Below are 26,536 nucleotides of genomic sequence, written 5' to 3'. Positions count from 1 at the left end.
CCAGGCCCTGAAGTTTAATTTAAGGCCAATGGACTGAGTGTCTCCAGCGACCCAGTCAGCTCGGTACAGTGATGAGAAGGTAAAATAGGAGTCGTTCAAGAACTGCTTGGGTCCTGCCCCTCCTGCCCTTCTCTGTCAGTAGAGGGGGTGTCTGCATCCGCTGAGGCTGTGCTTGGACAAGTACCGGTCTGGACTATTGCATGTGTATGGTGTGCCTTCTCTGGCACGAAATCCTTTGAAGGAACCAGAAAAAGACCTGGTAGTGTTTTAGCCAAACTGTTAATGAACTACACTCTTTTAATCCAAGCAGAAACTTCTAAGATTATTGATAACAGCCTCATAGTATCCTTAAACCAAAAAAAAAAAGTTTTGAAGTTCTGAGGATTTTACATTATTTGGAGCAGACCAGGTGCAAGAGAGTGCAACTGTACACCATGCATCAAGCCCCGAGTGATTGCTGTGGCCGCCTGCGGAGTTCAGCACCGTCAGGCACTCACCAAATGTGATGTATCTGGTCTATCTTGGAGGAGGGTGAGGTTGAGGAAGTGGCATCAGTGTTTTCAGTGTCAATGTCAGAGAGACCTGTGCGGGCTTAATCTCCTTATCCAGAAAGCGCAGATGGAAAGTTTGTATGGAATCAGAGAAGAGTTAACAAACCTAGAGAAGGCTTTGTGTAAACTGACCTAGTTTTTGTTATGAAGTCCTCATATACAAGGAGGATGGAGGTCTGTCAGCAATGGTGGTCCAATTGAAAATGATCAATACAACAGGAGGAAATTTTCCAAGCTGGTGTTATATTTAGATGACATTATAGACCCTCGAGTTGAGTTTTCTAAGTTAAAGTCTGAGTTATTTGTCAGACTGAAGTGTTTTCAGTATATTCAGTTGTTTGAAATCTCCTGGGTAGATTTTTTGGAATCTGCAATCCTTATCATTGAAATGTCAATATTTGGAAATACTTTATGATCTTCTTAAGATAGTAAGAAATTAAGCATTCTCAAGAGAAAAACAGAAATGAAACACTGGGGTGTATATTGGTACAATAACATGAATCAACCCTGACAACATTATGCCACTAGAAAGAAACCAGATACAAGTCACATGTTGTATGATTCCATCTTAGTGAAAGGTATAGAGTAGGTGAATATCCAGAGATAAGTTTTGGGGAGACTGAAGAATGGGAAGTGACTACTGAAGAGTGTGGGGGTTTCTTTTGGAGTAATGAACATGAGCTAGATTTGAAATTAATTTTACAGCCTTGTGAATTACTAATTGTGCATAATGCCGAATTATGTGCATTAGATGGTGAGTTCTGTGGTGTATTGGTTATGTCCCAATACGACTATTTAGAGAGTAAACTATTGGAGATTTTCAGTGGTGAAGAATAAAAATTAGGGAAAAAAAAGTATGTTTTTAGATGTCCAAGCACCTTGAAGGAAGCCGGCATTCAGTTACATATTTGTCCTTCAGCGTATCAGAATCTGTGTGATGATTAGATGTTACTTATCAAACATGCATGGAATGCTTGCATGGTGCCTGGGTTCAACAGATATCTCTTCCTTTGGAGGTGAAAGACTTCCCCAAAGAGGAGGATAGTTATCTTCTCTTAACCATCTTTCTCTCTCATGAACCCATGCCTTAATCATTTTTCTCCTTCTGTTTATACTACAGTGATGCCATACCACCTGGATAGAGTGAAAAAAAAACAAGTCTTAAAATTGATGGTTTAAATGCAGTCATTTACATAATGAAATATTGATCTTCAGTCATCGTGTTTATTTTGATTTTTGTAAAACCACACTGAATGACTCACAGGAAAAAATTATTAGGTGATAAGAATTGGCAAGAAATATTGGGTTCCCTCTCAGCATTTAATTATTTTAGATTTTCTGTTGATTGAAAACATATCACAAAAACAAACTAAAATAGTTATATGATTTAATTTTTTGCTAAAGATTTTGGATAACAACATCCACTTATTCCTTTCTCTAGTGATAACCTGCCCCAGACATTTTGAAAGAAGAGGCGGGGAATGAGGGATATAATGTCATCAAGTGTCCTTTATACATGTTAATGAAACTAGAACTCTGCCATCTATCACCAGCCACATAGGAAATGACCCTGCTTTCACTTTGGCAAGTGGCAGAAATGACCTTGCTTTAGTGATTATTGCATGAAATGAACTTGGCTGCTACCTCAGCTGGAAGAAACTGCTGAGAGGGGAAAATGAGCATACATTTCCTAGGGGAGGGAGCTGTTTGTTCCAAGTAGGGTGGTACCCACGTTTTTGCTATGTGATAGCACATATGTCTGTTAGGTCCTGAGGGTATCTTCCCTCTTAGTCCTTTGCTCTCTCCTGCTCTGCCCGGGCCTCTGAAGTCTTCACAGGCTTAGCTTGTGCCAAGCGGATGCTTCTCCATCACATTTTGCCTCCATCCCAAGAACTGCCCTAGTTAGCAGCATCTGACTGCACTGCTTTGCCGCTGATGGCTCCATCTCTGCTCAGTTCCATACTGTCTTGTGAGATGCAATATTTATATGCTTCTAAATATCCATATGATAAGCAAGGAGATAGTAATGTGTAACACTTGTATTTACTAAATGCCAGGTACTGTTCTGAAGATGCTATGCTTGGGCCCAGTGCGGTAGCCTAGCGGCTAAAGTCCTCGTGTGGCTCACACCGGGATCCTATATGGGTGCCTGTTCTAATCTCAGTGGCCCCGCTTCCCATCCAGTTTCCTTGTTTGTGGCCTGGGAAAGCTTAGTCGAGGACGGCACCCATGTGGGAGACCCAGAAGAGGCTCTGGGCTCTTGGCTTTGGATCGGTGGAGTTCCAGCTGCTGTGGCCACTTGGGGAGTAAATCAACAGCCAGAAGATCTTCCTCTCTGTCTCTCCTCGTTTCCATATATCTAGCTTCCTAATAAAAAAATAAATAAATCTTTAAAGAAAAGATATTAGGATTATTAACTCATTTAATCCTTCATGACAGCTTTATGATATGGGTAACAGTATTATTAGCCTAATTTTGCAGATTAGGTACCTGTGATACAGAGAAATTAAATAAATTAACTTAGCGCTATGGAGCAGGCCTGGCACAGTATTATCATTTTCTTCTGTGTACTGTAATAGTAAGAATTGCTTATGTGTTCATAGTACTAAGAAGTGCAGGGATAGCATGGCGTCTGCCAAAGAAGAATGCGTGAATTTGGGTCAGACTATGGTATGTTGTGACCTTTGACAAATTAGTTTGATGTTTTCAGTCGGAGGTTGCCTACCTGTGAAATATGCCTTTTTAGAGCTGCTGTAGGTTTAAGGAAACAGGAGAAATCGAACACTTGCGAGTTTGCTTCCTCCTTTTGAGGTGAATTATTACATATCTCCTCTTGATAATGATGGGGCACCCACATGAGTGGCAGGCACCCAAGCATTTGGACCATCTTCCACTGGCCTCCCTGGCACACAAGCAGGAGGCTGGATTGGAAGTGGAGCAGCCAGGACTCAAACCAGCATGTACTCTAGTATGGGATGAGGCCATTGTAAGTTCTGCCTTAACCCACTGTGCAACGATGCATCTGAGATGTGTCCCTACTCCCCTGATGACCTTCGGGATTTTTTTATTTCATTTTTGATAGTTTGACTGCTATAGCTACTTATGGAATTCTTTCTCTGTTGCTTGTCTTCCTTGGCATCCGCTGAGCTGTTTGCAGTTGTGGTTTTGTGTCTCTTTGTGAGACAACTCTTGCGCATTAGCTCTTCAGATATTTCTTCTGTTCCATTCTGTACTTTTTCCTTGTGCGGTTCCCATCAGCTGTATTGTGTCACCCCACGGCTCTCTTTTCCATTTTTTTCCCTTGCTGTAGATTGGATGATTATATTCATGCATCTTTATGTTTGCTGATTCATTCTTCAGTTATTTGAAGTTTTTTTAGAAACTCCACTTCTTGGCTGAAGTCCCTGTCTTTTTGTGCATGTTATGCACCTGTTTCCACTGGATGCAATATGGGATATTATGTGTTGGACTGAGTTTAATAGTGTTTTTATGTGGAAATGAGTCTGTTTTTTTCTTCTGCCACACTGCAAATGTGTGGAGTTGATCGGAGTTTACTCCTGTTTGAAACTCCCTTTGAGGGAGGGTTGCTTTTGCCTTAGGCTTAGAGTGGGGTCCAGGCTGAGAACTTTGCCTAGTGCTCGGGCTCCCCCTTCAGCTTTCTGGGCACACCAGCAGCACAGGCCTGCCATCTGATCCCAGCAGCTGACTACTGTTGCTTCATAGTTCTATGCTTGGCAGCAGCTGGTGTTTGGGGTCTTTCATTGCAGGCTTAGTCAGCGGGCCTGACTGCACCAATGGATCTTTTCTCACAGTCTTGCCCTTCCTACCCTGGAAGCCAAACTGCTTTGAACCTCTGGGTTGCTGATGAAGGACCTTCTTAGATGCTGCCAAATTCCACCCCAGTAATCAGGAACATCATCCTATTTCCATCACAGTAAAAGAGGCAAATAGGGCTTTGCTCCCTAAAATCCTTGCAATCTTTTGATAAGTTCTATAATTCTTTTTAAATTTTTAAAATTTTATTTTTAATTATATAGGGAGAACAAATTTCATGTATTTCCTATTTGCAGTTTTTAGACCCTAATGGTACTCCCTATCCCGTGATGGACACGTAACACTAGGCTGTGAATGTAACACATTTTTATTAATTAAGAAGTGAAACTACAAATAGCCACTGAGTAGTTTGACGGTATTACTTTCATGCTTTCTCCCTGGTTGTCAGGTGTGAGAAAGCACTCAGATGCATCAAAACGTCACTGGGTGGAGATGAGAAGCAATGGCTTTTCTATAGAAGTATTCTGCACAAGAGTCTGACCATTTTTGCACCTCTAAAATAGGGATTGTGTTATACACTATATGTATCTGTAAGCATTACAGACATGAGATGAGGTGGCAAGAGAGCTCAGGGTCTGACTGACCCTGACTATAGTTAGATATGTCTCAATCTGTAAATTACTATTTTGTGCCTCATTTTCTTCATTAAACAGGGGTTAATAGTGCTTATCTTGTTTGGCAGGATTACTGTGAGAGTAAAATGAAATCACAGAAGGATCACCTCCAGGAGGACCAAGGAGGTGTAGGAAAATGTCAGGGTTAAAAAGTTCTAAGGGAAATGAGCCAATCCCAAAAGGTTAAATACCACATGTTTGCCTTAATTTAAGATGATATGATGTTATGTATAACATGTTATGTTTTGAATGTTATATGTTGTGTATAAACTAAAATTGAAGTATAGGTGAGGTGGTCACAGAAGGTGACTGGGAACTCGCATTTACTTTTAACATATTCGTTACTCATTACTATGTCAATTAATTCCATAATGATGTAAATTTTTGCTGATGGTATGTTGGAGCTTTCAATTGACTGGGATGATACTCTGCTGGCTCTGTCTTCAGACCAGAGAGGGTATACCTAAGAAGCCGTTGAACTTGACTAGACAATAAGATGCTGGACTCTATGTTTGGTATACGCTTGCAATGGGGGAATCTCAACTGAGCTTGAGCTGTGGTTATGCAACTAGGTGGAGGAATCCACCATGGTGGGAGGGTTTGGGGAGGGGGGGAAGAACCCAAGTATCTATGTAATTGTGTCACATAATACAATGTAATTACTGAAGTTAAATAATAAATAATTTTTAAAAAAAAGTTGGGGTGCCCTTTGGACACTGCGTGAGACAGCACATGAGTGTAGAGGACAGCAAGGTTAGAAACTGTTCTTTCTCTTACTAAAATTAGCCTGTTGGGATAAAGGCCAATCAAGTCCTTCTCAACCAGCCAAAGGCACGACACTAAAGGGAAATGACACACAAGATCTTAAACATCCTGGGAAGTCCCGAGTGTTGCCTCCCATTCAGGAGGATCCAGGGAGCCCACCTGGGCTTTGAGAACTGACACCCACGCTGCTGCCTTGGCTTTGGAGTGATTCCCCTTGAGCAGGTTGGTCACTTAAGCAACATAAACCAACACTCAGGAGTCAGAGACAAGTAAGAGAACCCTCAATGGGACAGTGAAGGTTATTTCCTTCTGCCTGCTGTCATTCACACAGAACAATGGTGAAAAGGAACCAGGCACACACAGTGCAAGGTATAGTTTTTTTTTTTTAAGATTTATTTTATTTTCATTACAAAGTCAGATATACTGAGAGGAGGAGAGATAGAGAGGAAGTGGAGCTGCCGGGATTAGAACCAGCAGCCATATGGGATCAAGGCAAGGACCTTAGCCACTAGGCCACGCCGCCGAGCCCTGCAAGGTATAGTTTTGTAGCCAGTGATGCACAGTTGAAACCTGCAGCCATGAACCATCAGGTACAAGTAGAGACCAGCAAAGGGTTGACTGAGAGCCACCTATAGTCCCCTGCCTGCTTTTGTAAGTGATATTGTAACAGTCACTTTCCATTTGTTTACATGCTGTATGTGGCTGCATTTGTGCTACCATGGCAGAGTTGAGTGGGTGTGTCAGGAACTTTTTGCCAACTGGCCCTTGGTAGAAACATCATCTACCCCAAACCTAGAGTAGTGATGTTACTTTTTCCACTCCCAACAGACATGACTTTTTCCAATCCCAACAGCCATGACTAAAATGAGTGTTTTATTCAAGTCTCTTTCTTGCAATGAATTAATCACTGCTTTGTATTTTGCATCTGAGAATAATGACACTGATTCTTGATTATTACATAAGAATAATTCTGAATTTAGATTTCAGCATATTAATGAAGTGAAAGGAATGCACATTCTCTCCATTTGTGAGAGAATGGACAATTGTTGAAAAAATATTCCGCTAGAGAAGTTTCCAGGAAACAGAGGTAAGGAAAGGCCAGTTAATACCCAATGGTGATACCATGAGTCAGATCTAGATTATGGAAAAATTCTGTTTGAAAAATGACCTAGTTTTTTTTTTTTTTCAAAAAATAGACATGGATGAGTTTGGGGAGTTGTTGGAGATTAAGAGGAGTAATACATGGGACTGCAAAATTGAACAACCAAACTGAAGTAGTTGAGGATATGGAAAGAAGTTACACCTGGGTGGAGCTGTGGATGTTACTTTATTTTTTTTAATTTCTTGGTAATAATACTGCCATTGTGGTTCATTTGACTCAGGTATAATCTGTTAGAGATAATCGATCATCGAGCCAGTGATGGCAAGGATTTTCTATGTGCTTAAGCTTGGGTAGTAAGAAAAAAAAAGGATGGAATAACCAACATAATATTGGCAAAAGACCAATAGTCCTCAAATGGGTGGGGGTGGAGGGCAGATCCATGCAGCCTGTGTACTTTCTGCTCAGCCTTCGTGCGTAGATATGTAACTTTTTATTGTAAAGCTGTTTTGTGTTTGCTGAATCCTGAACGGTCGGCCATTATTGCACCTCTAAAATAGGGATTGAGTTTTACGCTGTATGTGTCTATAAGGATTACAAACATAGGATGAGGTGGCAAAGAGCTCAATATGGTCCCTGACGAACAGGGGTTGATGGATATCCATTTCCTATTGTGTCTGTTATCAAGCTATACCTTGTAGTAAGCCTAGTTCTTTTATAGTATAATTGACCTTCATGAACAACATACCTTGAACCCATATTGCTGCATAAGGATGCAAATGTTTTTCAATCTATAAGATGCACTCCCAGAGTCTGGAAAGAAACAGCACCTATCAGACAGCAGGAGGAAGAACTGGTGGTCTGCCATTGAAATCAAGAACACAGTTGGAATGGCTGATTGTCACACCAATCTGGCTATTCCTTGAGATTAGATTTTGTTTTAATCCTAGTTTTCTAGGAGATGATTAACTCATGCCTGTCCACTCACTGAAGTATCAGGAGCCTGCTCTGTTGGATTGACAGATTTCCCATTTGATTTGTGATTATTCCTCCTTAACAATCTAACACTCTCACTGAACCCAAGGAAGCCTGAGTCACTCAACCAACTGTTGGTCAACTGGTAATTTGCTCCCTAGCTAGTATGTATGATACGAAGTTGTAGGAATACACATGGACTTTAGAAGATGCAGGGCTTAAACATGTATTTATTTTGTTTTTAATGGAAAGACAGAGTTACATACAGAAGAAGAAGCAGAGAGATCTTCCATCTGCTGTTCACTTCCCAAGGGGCCATACACGCCAGAGCTGAGCTGAGCTGAAGCTGGGTGCCAGGAGCTTTTCTGAGTCTCCATGCAGCTGCAGGGTCTCAAGAACTTGGGCCATCCTCAACTTCTTCCCAGGCCACAAGCAGGGAGATGGATCTGAAGTGGAGCAGCTGGGGCCCAAATTGACAACTACGTGGGATGCCAGCCCCACAGACAGAACATCAGTTTGCTGCTCCACCATTTCAGCTCACTTTTTTTGTTTTAAGCAAAGCAAACATTTGTCCCATCCATGAATTATCCCAAATGATTGAAATAAACTTGCCTTGTTGCACATACCAAAAAATTCATCTCTTTTTTTTGAGGAAAATTATTTCCTGAGAGAACTTTTAGAAGGCATTATATTTTTGAGAGTTCTGTTGTTGTTAAGAAAGAAAAATAATGGGAATGTGTTCAGGGAAACTGAGGAAGCCATGTTTTGACTCATCCAAGGATATTAAAACTGATTTTGTTTGTTTTCCCCCCCCCACAGAATGACATCACTCCTTTACATGTTGCTTCAAAAAGAGGAAATGCAAATATGGTAAAATTATTGCTTGATCGAGGAGCTAAAATCGATGCCAAAACCAGGGTAAGAACACAACTTCCGTCCATGCTGGTGCTTCTCATCAGGAGATACAAGTGCCTGCCCAGATCCCTTTGTTCGTTCACCACCGGCTTCAGCTTTGTTTCATTTATTTGTGTCTCTTAGAAAATGATTGTTACATCTTTCCTGCAAATGGAATAGCCACCCATATTTATAAATCTCCCATGTGCATTTAAGTAGTTCTTGTCTTTAATAAGATGCAGAACTAGGGTTCTGGTGGAGTTCAATGCCAGTAGTAACTGCTTGGCTCTGTAAGATGAGCTGGATACTAAAACTGATAGTCATTCTATCTGTAACACATGTGTCTACTGCGTGTGCTGCTGGTAAGAACATATCATGGTGTGGTCCCTGTGGAAAAACCAATGGGGAAGTACCTCAAAAAGTTAAAGCTACGACTACTGCATAATTTGGCAGTCTCACTTCTGGTATACTCTAAAAGCATTGAAAAGAGGACCTCAGGGGGGTACCTGCATACCCATCTTCGCTGCAGCATTATTCACAATAGGGAGGGCTAGAAGCAATACGAATGTTCACTGACAGCTGAGAAATTTTACTCTGTGGTTTGTGGAGCAGTGCTTGAGGCTAGTATTTGAAATCTCTGCATCCCATTGGAGTGGCCTCAGCTCCCGTCTTGGTTCCTGATTCTAACTTTCTGCTAAATCACACCCAAAGAGGCAGCGCTAAAGGATGAAGTAGTTGAGTTAAGCTATGCTGGTCAGAGAAGTGGATTGCAGTCAAGTTCTCAACTTTGATTCTCACCCAGCTCCGGCCACTGCAGATATTTGAAGAATGAATGAATGATGGGAACATGCATGTGTACACACACACACACACACACACACACACACACACACACACTTTTTCTCCCAGATTAATACATTTTTAAAAGATTCATTTTTATTGGAAAGGCATAGAGGAATAGAAACAGAGAGGAATATCTTCCGTCTATTGATTCATTCCCCAAGTGAACGCAAACAGATGAAACTGAGCCAATCCGAAGCCAGGAACCCTGAGCCTCTAATGGGTCTCCTATACGGGTGCAGAAACCTAAGTCTTTGGGCCATCCTTGACTGCTTTCCCAGGCAACAAGCAGGGAGCTGGATGGGAAGCAAGGCCGCCGGTGCCCATATGGAATCCCAGAGCATTCAAGGCGAGAACTTTAGTCACTAGGCTATGACACTGGGCCCTCAAATGAATATTTTTAAGTATGGTATACACATAATGGAATATTATTCAAATTTTGGAAAGTAAGAAAATGGGCCCAGAGCAATAGCCTAGAGGCTAAAGTCCTCACCTAGCACTTTCAAGATCCCATATGGGCAAAAGTCCTGGCTGCTCCACTTTCCATCCAGCTCCCTGCTTGTGGCCTGGGAAAGCAGTTGAGGACGGCCCAAAGCCTTAGGAACCTGCATCCAGGTGGGAGACCTGGAAGAGGATCTTGGTTCCTGGCTTTGGATCAGCTCAGCTCCAGTCGTGTGGCTACTTGGGAAATGAACCAGTGGACAGATCTTTCTGTCTGTCTGTCCTTTCCTCTGTAAATCTGACTTTCCAATAAAAATAAATAAATCTTTAAAAACAAAATATAGAAAAGCATCTTACAGGCTATGACATCAGTGAACCTTGAGGACATTGTAATGAGTGAAATATGCCAGTCATAAGAAGATAAATATTGTATGATATCTTGAGTAGCCAAAATCATAGAAATAGAAAATGTAGTGGTGGTTGCCTAAGATTGGGAGAGGAACATGAGCATTGTCCTTCATCAGGCATGCTTTTGGCATTCCAGGATGAAAACCTTCTAGAGACCTGTTACACTCCAATATGCATGTAATTTGCATTTCTGAGGTATGCACAATTTAAAAATTACGAGAAAGATTTAATGAGTTTTTTATCACATTTACTTTTTTATTTTAAAAGCAGAATGACAGAAAACTGGGGAGGGAGAGAGTGGAAAGAGAGAACTCCGTCTTCTACCTGCTGGTTTACTTCTCAAGTGCCTGCAGTAGCGGGGACATGAGGCCAAAGCCAGGAGCCAGGAACTCCATCCAGGTCTTCATTTTGGATGGCATGGCAGTTCAAGCACTTGAGCTGTCATCTGCTGCCTCCTAGGTGTATTAGCAGGCAATTGAAAAGGAAGCAGAAGCAGTACTTGGTCCCAGGCACTCCAATATGTGACGTGGGCAATGATAGCTCAGTGGCCCAAAGCCTTGGGTCACTGCATCCATGTGGGACACCTGGAAGACGCTCCTGGCTCCTGGCTTTGGATCAGTGCAGCTCCAGCCGGTCTGACTGCTTGGGAGGCTGGATTCAGTTCCTGATTCCTGGCTGTGAACTGCCCTTGCTGTGACCATGACAGGCATTTATGCAGTAAACCAGCAGATGGAAGCTTTCTCTCTTTCTCTCTGTGTCTGTCTCTTAACTAAATAAGTTCCAAATCATAATTTCTGTGACTGTCAATGAGGTTAAGGATAAATATTCCTGGAGGTGTTTAGCAAGGGTCTGATGAACTCCACGGTCATTATGTTTCTGTTTAATTCATTTGAAGAAAGCTTTTCCAGTTTTCTCAATCCAGTAATGCTGAGTATCACGTGGCTTGTTAACAGATGTTCCTGTTGATAGCCAACTGTAAGGATGTAGAGTATCTTATAAAGTTGACAAATATGCTGAGATATAAATACATATTAAGACAAATTTTTCGATCTTCTGTGTGGAAGCTTAATGTTGAGATGACTTGTGCAGTTTCTTTTTTCATAAGCTCTGTTTCTTTACAGACTTACATGTGTTACCAAGTATGGCTTGCTGTTTCTTTCCACTGAATTCTTGCTAGTGTGTTATTTTCATGTTAAAGAGATTCTACAGTGAGTGCATGGTCCCTTGTCATTTTCACTTTGCATCAACTTTTTTTAAAATTAATTAATTAATTAATTTATTTATTTCATTGCATTATGTGACACATTTTTTTTTATGCACTGGAATTCCCCCCGCCCCTCCCCAAACCTCCCCCCCCCCCCCGACCATGGCGGATTGCTCCACCTTGTTGCATTTCCATAGTTCAAATTCAGTTGAGATTCTTTCATTGGAGGTTTTGACCAATCAAAAAGTCCAGCATCTTATTGTCCTGGTAAGTTCAATGGCTTCTTGGTGAGACCATCTCTGGTCTGAAGGTGGAACCAGCAGAGTATCATCCCAATCAAGTAAAAAACCCAACATAATAGTTACAACCATTTACAACATTATGGCATTAATTGACGTGGTATTGATTAACCAATATGTTACTAGGGAAATGCAGGTTCTCGACCGAAACCTGTGACTTCCTCATAGACATTTCAATTTTGGTTTATATTCAACCATGTTCCATATACCTTAAAATGGCTATAGATTGCTATTCAGCTGTCTCTTGTCTATTTCAATGTTAGTATTTAGCATTTTATAGCATTGAGGCATGATTTTGCTAAACCTGGTTGTTTTTCGGGTAGTCTAACTCTATCACTTTATCAGGACCAATGTCAGCAGTTTAGGTGACCGTTTTTTTGGGAGGGGTGTGCAGAGAAATCCTCAACACCCCAGAGAGGAGTAACTGATCTTTGTGTCCCACCCAGTGAGTTATAAGTGCATCCCGGCTGGCCACTTCCTGTCTGTTTCTAAGCATTCCTAGTTGTTCTCTGTCTGTCTATTCTAGTTTGTCTGTTCATATATTTGTTTGTTATGAGGGGTTTCTGGAGCAATCCTGATGGTCCTTACAAAAGAGAGTGGGGACCCAAAGTTGGAAGCAGGCAAGGGCCAGAGAAAGCTCTTCTCCCTAGTTCCGAAGGAAGTTTACTGTTCTTCTGTTTCTGCGGACCGCTCAGGGATCCTGGTTGTCGTTCTGATGACCCTGGATCCTACTTTGCATCAAGTTATAGCCCAACCAAAACACTAAATGTGGACCCTAGCCCAGAGCAATTTGACGATTGAATTCTCTCTTTTCACTAACTCTGCCCATCGAATAAGCACTTCCGAAAACTGTACATTTCCTGGATGTACAGTCGGAATAATACTGATTCCCAAATGCTGCTCTAACTAAGCTACTCCCAATCAGGCGTTGCTGCCCCATCCTCATGTAATTCCATTGCTTCAACAGTGTATGAAGCACTACTCCCTGATGCTAAGATACATGCATCAGCCTTGTCTCTGTGGTACTTAGCATACCCAGCTGACTTCCTGGCTCCCAGCAGACACCCAGTAGGTATTTGCTGAGTATATTGAAATAAGATATACTCCTTAATGTTATGTTTGTCATGGCCCTTTTGAGGGGTAGAGGTTGTTTTTGACAATCATAAGGAGTTGGGAAACATTAGAAAAAATGTCTTTCTTTAACCCTTCTCCCAATGATTTTCTACTGCATTGGAAACCTAATTTCTTTTGACAAATTAGATACCTAAAAATAGTGGGTTGATGTCACAACATTTTTTTTCCTTGAAGAATCTACTAAGCAGACTTAGACAATTATTATTTTACTTAATTCCTTTGTGATTACAAGAGCTGGCGCTCAGAAAGTAATCAATCTTTTCTCCTATTTTCCTTTGATATGTGTTGGTAATGGCCACATCCAATTTCTTTTAGATAATGACATCAATTAGGCACACAAATAATCCATAATAATCTTCTTTAAATATCTTTGATTTTCCCCTATTCTCAAACATAAATCATTATTTTTTTAAAAAATTGTTAGCCTTAAGCTGAATTCTTTTTTTAATATGTAGCATCTTATAAGAGCTTTATAATGCGTTGACATATTTTTGAAGCCATAATTTGTGCTAGGTTACTTAGTATCTACCAACTGAGAAACCGAGAGTTATGTGTTTATAAAGAAATTTCATTAAGTGATGTGTGATGAAATAAACTGTGGTGGTCTGGTGTGTGGAGGTCACACATCCTGTTTTTACTAAAATGTATGACCATTTTTCCTTCAAGGAATGCTGGAGCATTTGGGTTAGACTTTGCTTCCCACTGATAAAAGTAATAAACTCCAGACAGAACTAAGCCCCGACAGGTTCCAGACTCTCTAGAACATGCCATTCATAGTATCTAGCCTGTGATTTTAAAGTTTCTAAACAAAGATGAAAGAAAATGTGATCTACAGCCAAAGGAAAGGTTAAATCATAGAAACACCCTCGTAGATTACTCAACTGTTGTAATTAGCAGACTAAAATAATGATGATAAATGCATTAAATAATCTTTAATAATAGATACAATAGGTACAAAAAAGGAGAAATTTTGGAGAAATACTTTTTTTTTACTTAAAGAATCACATGGAAATCCTTGAATTGAAAAATACAATATCTGAAATATTTTAAAATGGCTTGATTAGAATACATAGTAGCTAGAATATAAGAGAAGAAAGAACTGAAGACTTTGAAAACAAGTCATAAAGATCATCCAAATTGAAGCAGAAAACAAAACAAAAAATGATTGAAAAACAAGCGCAGTATCAATGACCTGTGGGATGGCAAGTTCACTGAATCCAGAGAATTTATTCAAATGTTCATATTTATTTCCAAATTAAGTCATAAACTACAACCTGCAGATTAAAGAATCCTATTCCCCAACCGGCAGATTCAAGAAACCCATTCCCCAGAAAGGATAGAATAAAATATAGAGAGACATATGATACAGAAACTGTTGAAATTAAAGCTAGAAAAACTTTCAAGCAGTCAGAGAGAAAGAATGAGAAAAACTACATAAGAAGGTGATCTAGCTTCTCAGCAGAAACGTTGGCGGAGAGGAAACAATGAAGCGTCTTTCCAGGGTTGCACGTAAATCCAACTAAATTGTATTTCTCTTCAAAACATAATTAGAACAGGCATTGTGGTACAGCAGGTAGAAACGTCACTGGATGTGCCTGTGTCCCAGGTCAGAGTTCCAGGGATCGAATCCCAGCTGTGATTCCAATACAGCTTCCTGGTCCTCAATGTCCTTGGAGGCAGCAGCTGGTTGCCCACATTCTTGATTCCCTGCCACTCATGTGGGGACACCAAGATGGAACTCTGGACTACTGGGTTTGGCCTGGCCCAGCTCTTGTTACAGAGATCTTGGGAGGGACCCAGCAGGTAGAAGATTGCTCGCTCATGCTCTCTCTGTCTCTCTCTGTCTCTCACTTTCTCAAATATAAGTAAATAAATAAACTTTGTAAATATATTTTTAGAACAAACTTTCAAATAAAGCTGAGTTAACTTGCTATTGTCAGAACTATACTCACAGAAACACTAAAGGTTTTATGTATCAGGGAAGTAACACTAGAAAAAAATTTAAGAGCTAAAGTAACAAAAAATGTGAGTAAATGTGAAAGACTGTTTTACTTTTAAGCTATTTAAAACGCAGTTGTTAAAATAATCTATTCGGAGATTTATAATGTACATTGAAATTATAGGGCCCGGCGGCGTGGCCTAGCAGCTAAAGTCCTCGCCTTGAATGCCCCAGGATCCCATACGGGCGCCGGTTCTAATTCTGGCAGCTCCACTTCCCATCCAGCTCCCTGCTTGTGGCCTGGGAAAGCAGTCGAGAACAGCCCAAAGCTTTGGGACCCTGCACCCACTTGGGAGACCTGGAAGAGGTTCCTGGTTCCCGGCTTCAGATTGGCGCAGCACCGGCCATTGCGGTCATTTGGGGAGTGAATCATCTGACGGAGGATCTTCCTCTCTGTCTCTCCTCCTCTCTGTATATCTGACTTTGTAATAAAATAAATAAATCTTTATAAGAAAAAGAAGTTATATGATATTCACAGCACAGAATAATAACTATAAACGATGGTAAATATTACAGAATTCTCATGAGATGTTAATTCAACATACAGTATATGATGTTAATATTTCTAGTATGGAATATGATGTGTAACATTATTCATACTATGATAAGGAATACATATAGTAATCTTTAATCCCCACGAAAACAATTAAGCCAAAAAGTTAGAGAGGATTTAACAAATCAGACCTGATTTAATAGTTTGATTGCTCGATAGTACTTAACCTAATGAAAGACAAGAATGCAATCACCAAAAAAGAGCAAACAATTATAAAACAAATAGCAGGGTAGTGTGTTACAGTTTAATAAAGCAAGCACTTTTTTTTACAAGAAAAAGTTAAAATTTAGTTAAAATTTAGTCATATAAAATGTATAAAAGTAGAATATGCAATAGTTTCTCATTCTTACATGTGAATGGCACTATTACTTCTTGATAAAAGAATCCTGGATGCTTGGTTTTTTGCTTTTGTTTTTTTTTTAAAGATTTCACAGCACAGTAGGGGAAATTAATCCTTTAATCAAAGCAAGCCTGAGTGTAAATTGTAACTCCAGTCACTTTGTTCCCAGGTGACCTTGGTTAGATACACGAATCCCCTTGAGCAGCTCTCAAAATGGAGTTACCAATGCTCTTTGCCTCATGGATTCTTAAGACTGAAAAAGATCACAAATATAAAGTTACTTGTAACACAGGATGCATTCAGAAAGCATTATTTCATTTCCTGTTAGACCAAGTCTACAGCTGCCCAATACATAAAAAAGAGTGGTTATATTTTTTGGTGAAAATATCAACAAGGGAATAGTTTTGCTCTTAAACTGTAATTTAATTCCCTGTAGTTTATGTTTGGCTATACTAGCTCATTGCACATAAAGTCTACATTTTCTTCTATTGTTTCAGTAAATATTCCATCCTTTTTTGCGTTCTCTATGTAGTTATGGGGAGGAAGAAAAGGAGGGATGAACAGATAGGTGGATAGATCTTTTTACTTGATTTTCTTTGACTTCTCTACTGTGAAGTTTTTTGCTTAAGTAGAAGAAAGAGACCCAAAGGATACAAAGCAAAAATAAATATCACTACTTGAACATACTTGCGTCACTTCACAGTATTGGATTTGAGCAAATTTGACCTGGTAAAGACACACTCTCAGTTCATATTCTTAGGTATGATGACTTCGTGTCCTGCTGCATGATTAAAAAGCAATCAGACCTGAACAAAAGTCCTTTTGACCTTCATGTTAGCAAGCACTCTGTTCAGGCAGTGCAGTGCAGTTGCCTACCTCGCTAATAAGATTACTGTCACCAGGATGAAATATGAGATCTAGACCAGCCAGTTCATGTTGCTTCAAAATCCTGCCCAAGGGAAATTTGTTCATTACGTTGCTGCTTTCGAAATCAAGGGAATTGGAAAAAAAAATTACTAACCCTATGCAATTTCATTTCCCTCCCCTAATGTTGCTATGGCAACTTGACCTCCATGCCTAGCTCCTTCTCATTTCCAACTGCGTATGTTGAGGCTGCTTTCCTTGATTCCCAAAACTGCTTTTCTTAAACATTTTCAACTGTTGTGTGCAGTTGAGCCTCTTTTATGTTTGGGACTCATTCTGAGTGACATTGTATATAATTCAGGATTTCTAGGGTTTAGGGGCAAGTAAGAATCCTTACTTTGCGTTAAAAGCGTTGCTCTAATTTTAGGAAAAAGAGTGCCCCAGTTCACTGCTATGTTGCAAACCACAGTATCTACAATAACCTTTATTAAGCTTATAGTAGTCTAAAGAAGAAAAGGAAAAATCTTGAGATACAAGTGTAAGAAGCATGAATTACAGTCTTAAATCAGATTCTAATTTACAAGTAACTTACATTGAAAATTTTATTTTTCTAAAAAGATATTTTAATAGTGTTTCTGAAGTAGACAAAATTAGTCTACTCTTAAACAAAAGTGACAGTAAGGAATTTCAACCAAACACTAGAAATGTTCTTTTAGACTAGCATGAAAAAAAACCTTTTCTTTGACTCATTCCACTCATCCATACACATTCAGTTTTATTAAATAACATTCATGGGTACAGTACTGTGTTATTCCCTCTGTGAGATTTGATTATCCCCTAGCAATTAAGGAAAGGATGATTCATGACACTTGTTAAAGGTAGATTTTATTTAATGATGACAACCATGATACAGTTTTGGAGTAGAGAGAGACTAGGCTTGACTTGAACTACAACCAGAATTGGTGGAGATTTATAGCCAAGAAGCAAGGCAAGGGTCAATGGTTGGAAAGTGACTAAGAGAAAATACCAGGGGAGTGAGTGAATCAGTCTAAGTAAACTTGATAGGATTATTGCAGAAGGCACGAAAGGTGATGAGATGTAGAGGATGGGGGGTGAGGGACTAGATCAGATTTTATAGAGGAAGGACCCACAATACTCTGTATAAGCAAAATTCTTATTAAAACTGAACTAAGTAGACACTAACACTGGGTAGACCTAAACTCAGAGCCCAGAAGAGAAAAGAACTCAGAGGGTCCCAAGTACAGTTAGATCAAGAGAGAGGGTATTCATCACTAGTTGAAATGTCAGTGCATGTCCATGGAGAACTGTAAGCCTAGGTAAAAAAACAACACACTCCCCCCAAAAGGACAGCAAACAAGAAAGGAGTTCCGCTGGCAGAAATACTGCATCCAGTTTGGAGAGAGACTTCAAAGACAGGTGCTGTGAGGCAGTAAGAAATTGCCATCTTGGAGATAATGGGAAGGGAACTCGAGATACATGAAGGAGTATGGGCAAAACCAAGTAGGAAAAATGAGTTGCCAAGAGTTTGTTCATTGGAGTGCAAGTGAAAGGAATGCTGAAAGACCCAGCTGAGGGAGCGCTCCAGGACTCATTGGCGAAGACCTTGGCTGTTGACCTGAAGAATGCAGACTTGATTGAAGTTTGAATGATGTCACTGAGGACCTTCTTGAACTGAGGAGGTGTCAGGAAACTGCATGATGAAGCACACCAGCTTCAAAACCAAGGATACAAGTTCAAAATTTTATAGCCATTTTTAAAAGATTTATTTATTTTACTTGGAAAGACAGATTTGCAGAGCAAAGGAGAGACAGATAGATATTTAGTCCGCTGGGTCATTCCCAAGAGGTCAGAACAGCCAGAGCTGAGCTGATCTGAAACCAGGAGTCAGTCTCTTGCAGGTCTGCTGCATGGGTACAGGGTCCCAAGGCTTTGGGGCATCCTTGACTGCTTTCCCAGGACACAGGCAGGGAGCCAGATGGGAAAAGAAGCAGCCAGGACACTGAACAGTGCTCAAATGGGATCCCAGCGCATGCGAGGTAAAGATTTAGCCACTAGGCTATCATGCTGAGCTAATAGCAATTTTAAAAAAAGCTATAAAAGTAAAAGAAATGGCTGCAAAATTTCCCCTTGTTTTCTTTTTTGGATTTAAATTTAATTAAGTGTAACTTGCTCAGTGGCAGATGCTTTCTGGTCGTACTGTGAATCAGCTGGACTTGACTAGATCTTCATGAGTGCAAAACCAGGTTGCTAATTACAGATCTTGCGTTCACTACAAATCCTGGGTTTCCACTGACCTGTGAATGTCTTCAGGGCTGAGCTGACCTTGCCTGTGAAGCCAGGCAATCATGACATCCTGGAGAGCTTCCTTATGAGGCATCGCTGCTGCCAGAGCTTTGGCTATTTGGAAAATCCTACACCTTTGAAAAGTGCCAGAGCAAATTTGGAGAAGAGCCAAAGAATCAGTTTTAAAAATACTGCAAGGAAAACTCGGGTTGAAAGAACTGTGCTGCAGGTAGCTCTGGGTGGCTCAGCCGGAACTGATGAGCCTTACCGTGGGGAATAGTTGACTTTCTCATTGAACCAAGAATACCCATGACTAAAACAACAGCCTTTCAGTCTTCCCATTGATTAAAAAAAATGTCCCCTATATGGGTCTTCAGATCCCACATGCTTTTAATGAACTCAGAAATCAGAAGTTCCTGCTTCAGAATGTAGCTAAAGGAGGGTTAGGAATGGCTGGAAGTTGAGCAAAGGACTTTGTCTAAATCATCTCTGGATTGTATTATGTCATCAGCAGTAACACCTCTAGGCTGATTCTGAGTAATTTCACATCTTAAGTCTTACCATCTTCATTTTATAAAAACGAGGATTATCTCCTATACAGGTAATTGTGGGGATAAAATGATATAATATCTGAGTATCAATCAAAATAGTACAAGAAGGGAGAAAAGGTCAGGATATAAATGACTCATTCTTGACCAGGCTTACTTTCAAGAAACGATAATTGAAGCTGTGTTCACCACACTCTAGAGGTTCACCACACTCTTCAATATACTATAGTCCGAAATATGTTTGAAATTAACACTCTTAAAAAGATCATATCGAGGACGGGTGTTTGGCCTAGTAGTTATGACGTCAGGTGGGGTACCATGTGCCCTATAGCGGAGGTGTGGATTTTATTCTCCACTCTAGTTCCTGACTCTAAGCTTCTATCTAATGCAGATCCTGGAAAATAATACATGGTTCAAGCACTTGGATTCCTCACTGGAATTTGGAGTTTGAGTCACTTTTGGTTGGACTCTGCCTGTAGTCATTATAAGGCATTTGAAGGAGTGAATCAATAATTTAGAGCTCTGTTTTCTCTCTGTCCCTCAAATAAATATTACAAAAAAAAAAGCTTTTTCAAAGATTTATTTATTTTTATGGGAGAGTCAGATTTTACAGACAATAGACAGAAAGATCTTCCATCTGTTGATTGACTCCGCAAGAGGCCACAATGGCCAGAGTTGAGCTGATCCAAAGCCAGGAGCCAGGAGATTCTTCCTGGTCTTCCACACAGGTGCAGGGTCCCAAGGCTTTGGACTATCCTCCATGGATTTCCCAGACCAGGCCACAAACAGGGAGCTGGGAGGGAAGTGGAGCAACCAGGACACACACTGGTGCCCATATGGAGGACTTTAGCCTACTGCGCCAGGCTCAAATTAAAAGCTTTTAAAGATCATGGCAGCAAAAGCTACATGTTTATAAAATGTAATTGTGTATACTTCAGGGCCCTCGGCTTGATAGCCCAATGACTTGCAAGCACCAGGATCCCATTCTGGCACCAGTGTGTGTCCTGGCTGCTCCACTTCCCATCCAGCTCTCTGCTAACGGCCTGGGAAAGCAGTAGAGGATGACCTGGGGCCTTAGGAACCTGCACCTTGTAGGGTACCTGGAACAAGCTCCTGGTCCCTGGCTCCTCACTTCTACTCAACTCAGCTCAGCTCAGCTCCAGCCTTTGCAGCCATTTGCAGAATGAACTAGCAGATAAAAGAGCTTTCTCTCTCTCTTCTCCATAACTTTGCTGTGCCTTCCCAATAAAAATAGATAAATCTTTTTTCTGAAAAATGCTGTAATTGTAGATACTTCAAAGGACTCAGAAGATGGTTGAGTTAGATTTTGCCATTAGATAGCCAAACATTTAGCATTGAATGTACAGCATTTTTCCTTAAACAAGGTAATTGCCAAGGATAAAGAAGTTAAGCTAAAATAATTTTTTTTGCTGTGACTATAGTTTGAAAATATCTGTCATCTGTGACTTTTTAGAGTCTACTTGGAGAAAATGAACTAGTTTTGACATTTTGTTCATAAAAGATAATCATCATACTGCAGTTTCTGTGAAGTGCCTCTTTGTAGTCGGAAGTAGATGTGATGTTACTTCTTTTTCACCAGCCTCCAGGTTGTGTATTCTTGGACAAGCTTTTGTACTTGATTTTTTTAAAATCTATTCCCAGTTTTTACTTATTAGCAGAAATGCCATTTCCATATGAAAGACCACTTTGGTTTGGTTTGTAAAGCAAATGTTTCAAATACACATAACGAGTCAGACTACTTAAACATGCTCAAAGAATAATAAAATCAGGTCATGTGCTGTTTGTTATTCAAATTTCATGTTTTAAAGATTTTTAATACTATTGAGATTTGGTGAGTAGTTTTGAAATAAGGTTTATACTTTGTTGTTGCAACATTAGAATAATTAGGTTTAGTTCAAGATCTTATACAATCTAGAATGTGATTTAAATATATAGAACCAAATCTTGGTATAATTTTTAAATATTTAAATATTTTTGAAGTATTCATTTTAGGCATCATCAGGTTGGGAACACTTAAGGCAGGGTTGGTGTGAAATTTTCTCTAACAGTTAAGGGCTGACTGAGATAGTTTAAGGTAATAACTCTCTAGTTGTTCAGCTCATATTGAGTCTCCTTTCTCCTAATAAAGAAGTTGTAACTCTGAACATCTTTGGAGATGTCTGAAAAGAGAGACTTGAAGTTTGGTGTTGGGAGCTGCAGGACACTAATGTAAATCTGTTTTGCATATTAGATGATTTTAAATCCACTGCTGCTAAAGACAGTAAAGTAAAGCAATAGAGTGGAACCATCCTGTGATAGAATTTTGCTGGAAGTAGCTTGAATGATTTTGGCATAGAATTCAGAAGGAGCAGGCCCGTCAGCGATGGATTAGTGGCTAAATCCTTACCTTGCATACACCAGGATCCCATATGGACACTGATTCCAATCCCAACTGTTCCACTTCCCTTCCAGCTCCCTGCTTGTGGCATGGGAAGGCAGTAGAGGATGGCCCAGGGCCTTGGAACCCTACACCCACATGGGAGTCATGGAAGAATCTCAGGCTCCTAGCTTAGGATCAACTCAGCTCTGGCTGTTGTGGCCACTTGGGGAGTAAGCTTGTAGAGGAAAGATCTTTCTGTCTCTCCTTCTCTCTATAAATCTACCTTTCCCATTAAAATAAATAAATCTTAATAATTCAGAAGGAGCTTAGAAATTGATAATATTTCAATGACAAAATGGCTTGTACAAACCAGGTTTCTCAGCAGTGGCAAACATAAGAGTAGACATTAGGGGTAGTATTGAAGCTGAAGCCTGTCGCCGTAACACAGTAACATTCAGTAGGAATTTATAGAAATAGATGCATTAGCAAGTTGAGACAAAATATGTATCTAATTAACAAGGGAATTTTAAATTCTTTAACAAAAAATTTACTGACTTTAAAAACAGATTAATTAGTGGACTTGAAATACAGAGCTAGAGATCTTCCATCTGCTGGATCACACTCCAAAAAGGCCACAACAGTTGGGGCTGGTCCTAGCCAAAGCCAGGAACCTAGAACTGCATGCAGGTCTCCTCTCGGGATCGCAGGATCACCAGCCCTCTGGCCGTCTGCTCCATTTCAAGGTATATTTGCAGGAAGCTGACTCACAAGGGGAGCATCTAGGACTCAAACCAGTGCTCATATGGGATGCCCGCCTCCCAGTTGGCAGCTTAACCTGTTGTGCACAGCACCTGCCCCTTATTGTCATTTAACAATATATATTTTTGTTTGAGTTAGAGCTAAAGAATTTTACTATCTTTCTGATGTTTTGAGAATTGTGTTTGAATAATTATAATGGTAATTCTAATCAGATTTACTTTTAATACTTACAGAACGCGTTCCTGGGCAAGTTTTAAACCTTCCTTAAATGTAAATTTATCGTTTCATGGCAGAGAAATTTGATGTGGCAATAAAGAACATTCAAGCATGAAATTATATTAAGATAAAATTATGTAAGGAAAATGGAATGGAAATAGAAATGTAAGAGGAAAAGAACTAAAGTAAAGCTCCTAGTATAAATTCCTATTTTAAAAAGTTATTTTTGTTTCCTAACTGGCAGGCATTAATTTACTCATCTTACTATTTTAATTATTTTTTTATCATTCTGATTTTGGAGATAATGTTTTTAAATTACATTGCAGTCAAAATCTTAGTGCCTCACTAAACGAAAGCTCAACAAATAAAAAGGGTCATACTTCAACTGAAATATAGGCAAGGACTACAATAAATAAACAATTGGGAAGATGTATATTTCACTTACATATAGTATATTTTAAAAGTCACAGATCATTAAAACTAGTTGATCATAACTAACAAATATTTAAAACAAAGTTTGACATACACTGTAATTTTCAGTAAAGCAGATATAGCCATTTTTAAATATTTTGATTTCAGCTCCATCTATGAAGGAGAAATTTCTTATCAGTTCGGGATGCCCTTGGATATTCAAAAGAGTAATATAAAATTTACATAATAAATATTAATCTCCTAGCAAATGAGAAGTTACATGCTATGCAAGTGCTTTCAATTTTGAAGAAATTAGTTCTCGACCTTAAAATATGAAATTGATGAGATGAACGAACAAATGTTGGAAGCGTTGGGGCACAGAGTAGGGAGATTTCCGTGTGGGGTCCTGAGCAAATGTTGTGTGTTTGTAGACTTTACCCAGCAACCTAAGGTAAGCTGTTGCCTTTGTTCCGCAGGATGGCCTGACGCCGCTGCACTGTGGGGCGAGGAGCGGCCACGAGCAGGTGGTGGAGATGCTGCTTGACCGAGCCGCCCCCATTCTCTCAAAAACCAAGGTAATCCATTCTCAGCTCTCTAGAAATTACATTGTATCTGGCTTTCATTTCACTTGCTGTTTCTTTCACCCTGACCCCAGGCAAGCATGGCTTGTCTCACCTTAACATCCACTATTGCGTTGCACAGAGTGGCTCAGTCCAGTTCCTGTTGATGTGTGCTTTTGACCTTACTTGTGTCTTAGCTTCTTCAATGAATTTTCAATTCCCTCCTATGTTATGTGGTTGTGATATCGAATCCAGTTGATTTGAGCCAACTGAGACAGTTAAGTGAGCTGGCCAATTCCTTGCCTTTCCTCATCGTAGACACATGGCGGTACCAGATTTATACAAAATGGAAATACTTTTTGAACTAATATGAGCAGAGTGAGATGTATTCAGGCCCTCTTTAAAAAAAAATCCCATGTATAGTGTTCAACATCAAGTATCACTAATCTGAATGGACAAAATAAATGCCAACAGAAGCAATACATTTCTGTTCTGGACTGTATTTTTTCTTTTCAGTCTTGAATATTAAGAGTTTGTTTAATTAAGACTACAGTAAAAAATTACAATTTTAGTGAAATTCACACTGCTTTTATATCAGGAAAAGAAGTTATCCTGATATGTTGTTATTGATTGACATAAGAAGTAGGAGGACCAGTTTTAAAAGTAGCTATAATTCAAAACAATTGTCAACACCTTTTTAAAATAGAAGATTGGAGCAGATGTTTAGCTTTGCAGTTAAAATGCTTGTATCCAGGGCTCAACACGATAGCCTAGTGGGTAAATCCTCATCTTGCATCTGCCAGGATTCCATATAGGCTCTGGTTTGTATCCTGGCTTCCCCACTTCCCATCCAGATCTCTGCTTGTGGCCTGGGAAAGCAATCGAGGATGGTCTAAGGCCTTGGGACCCTGCACCTGTGTGGGAGACCAGGAAGAAGCTCCTGGCTCCTGGCTTTGGATCAGCTCAGCTCTGGCCATTGTGGTCACTTGGAGAGTGAATCAGTGGACAGAATATCTTTCTGTCTCTCCTCCTCTCTGTATATCTGCCTTGAAAAAAAAAGTGCTGTATCCCATATCAGAGTGCTTGGGTTCTGTTTCATGCTCCAGGAGCTCCTGATACCAGCTTCCAGCCATTACAGATCATGTGACACAACAGTGATGGCTCAAGAACTTAGGACCCTGCCACCCATAAGGGAAACCTGGCTTAAATTTCTGGCTCCAGGCTCCAATTCTACCCAGCCTTAGCCACTGCATGCATTTAACAAATGATTTAATGGATGAGCTCATGCCCACTACTGCTAGTATTCACTTATTCTCTCTCCTGTCCCCCACCCCCAATGTCTATGGCACTCAAATAAATTTTTAAAAAATACAGGATACAGTCATTAAAAAAATCCTAGGTTTTTAAACTGTCCTTATGTTTGCTTTCTTCTGAAACAATGCAATTTTATAAGATGATGTATGTGATTTTCTTATGTGTTCTAGAATGGACTATCTCCATTGCATATGGCCACACAAGGGGATCATTTGAACTGTGTCCAGCTTCTCCTCCAACATAATGTGCCTGTGGATGACGTCACCAATGACTACCTGACAGCCCTGCATGTGGCCGCCCACTGTGGCCATTACAAAGTCGCCAAGGTTCTCTTGGATAAGAAAGCTAACCCCAATGCCAAAGCCTTGGTGAGTGGCTCAGGTGACAGATCCAGCCTAAGTTCTCCCCCTGCAGGTAGAACACGTTGTTTTCACAGAGGCAACATGTAAGATGTCTATTGAGGAAAGTCTACTTCTTATTAGACTTTTAAAATAGCCTTCTTGGAAATAGATAAAACCTTCTTTTTCTGATATAAGTAGGCTGATAGATTTTGATGGGTAATTCTTTATGGTTACACTAATGATCCTGTTACATCAATGAGAGCCAGGGGCCAGCACTGTGCAGTCTTAAATTAGCTGTTAGCTATGACATTGGCTTCGCATGTGGGCACTGAATCCAGTTCCAGCTGCTTCGTTTTCAATCCAGCTTCTTGCTAAAGTGCTTGGAAAGCAGTGGAGGATGATCTTAGTACTGTGCCCTGACATCCACATAAGAAACCTAGCTAGAGTTCAAGACTCGTGTCTTCAGCCACCAGCAGCTCTTATGGCTATCTGGGGAGTAAATCAGTGGATGGAAGACTAATCCCTCTTTTCTCTCTGTTACACAGTCTTTCAAATATATAAATGTTTAAAAAATTAAAAGCAAGTGAAACTTGGAGACTAATCCTAAAATTATTGAAGGGATCAACCTTATGGATAAAGTTAGAAGGTTTTTTGGTGAAATATCTAATTGGAGACAACATGATCATAACACTTTGGTTAAATTGTAAGAGGTCTGAAAACTTGCACCTGAAATTTTATATTGTGTTAACCATGTAAGTAAATGAAAAACTGTGTATCTTCTTGTTGATATGATGGAAATTTTGATCAAGTTAATAGTCTTTCAAGTTCTAAACAATTTACTATGTGAAGCCTTAGCTGTGCTATACTTAGTTTTGTCAATAACATAGTG

The 26,536-nt window shown here is 39.9% G+C and overlaps 1 protein-coding gene across 5 annotated transcripts in view; it reads left to right on the top strand.

Moving 5' to 3' along the window:
• Window positions 1-26,536, top strand: part of ANK3 (ankyrin 3) — a 617,522-nt gene that overhangs the window by 441,049 nt on the left and 149,937 nt on the right. For all 5 annotated transcript variants that reach the window (XM_058671967.1, XM_058671971.1, XM_058671969.1 and 2 more), the window contains exons 9-11: window positions 8,658-8,756; window positions 23,909-24,007; window positions 25,477-25,674. In XM_058671967.1, coding sequence (XP_058527950.1) covers window positions 8,658-8,756; window positions 23,909-24,007; window positions 25,477-25,674 — 396 coding nt within the window. The remainder of the gene's footprint in view (window positions 1-8,657; window positions 8,757-23,908; window positions 24,008-25,476; window positions 25,675-26,536) is intronic.

Source organism: Ochotona princeps, chromosome 13, assembly GCF_030435755.1.
Source record: "Ochotona princeps isolate mOchPri1 chromosome 13, mOchPri1.hap1, whole genome shotgun sequence".
Classification (NCBI taxonomy): Eukaryota; Metazoa; Chordata; class Mammalia; order Lagomorpha; family Ochotonidae; genus Ochotona; species Ochotona princeps.
This window is presented reverse-complemented; position numbering and strand designations above follow the sequence as displayed.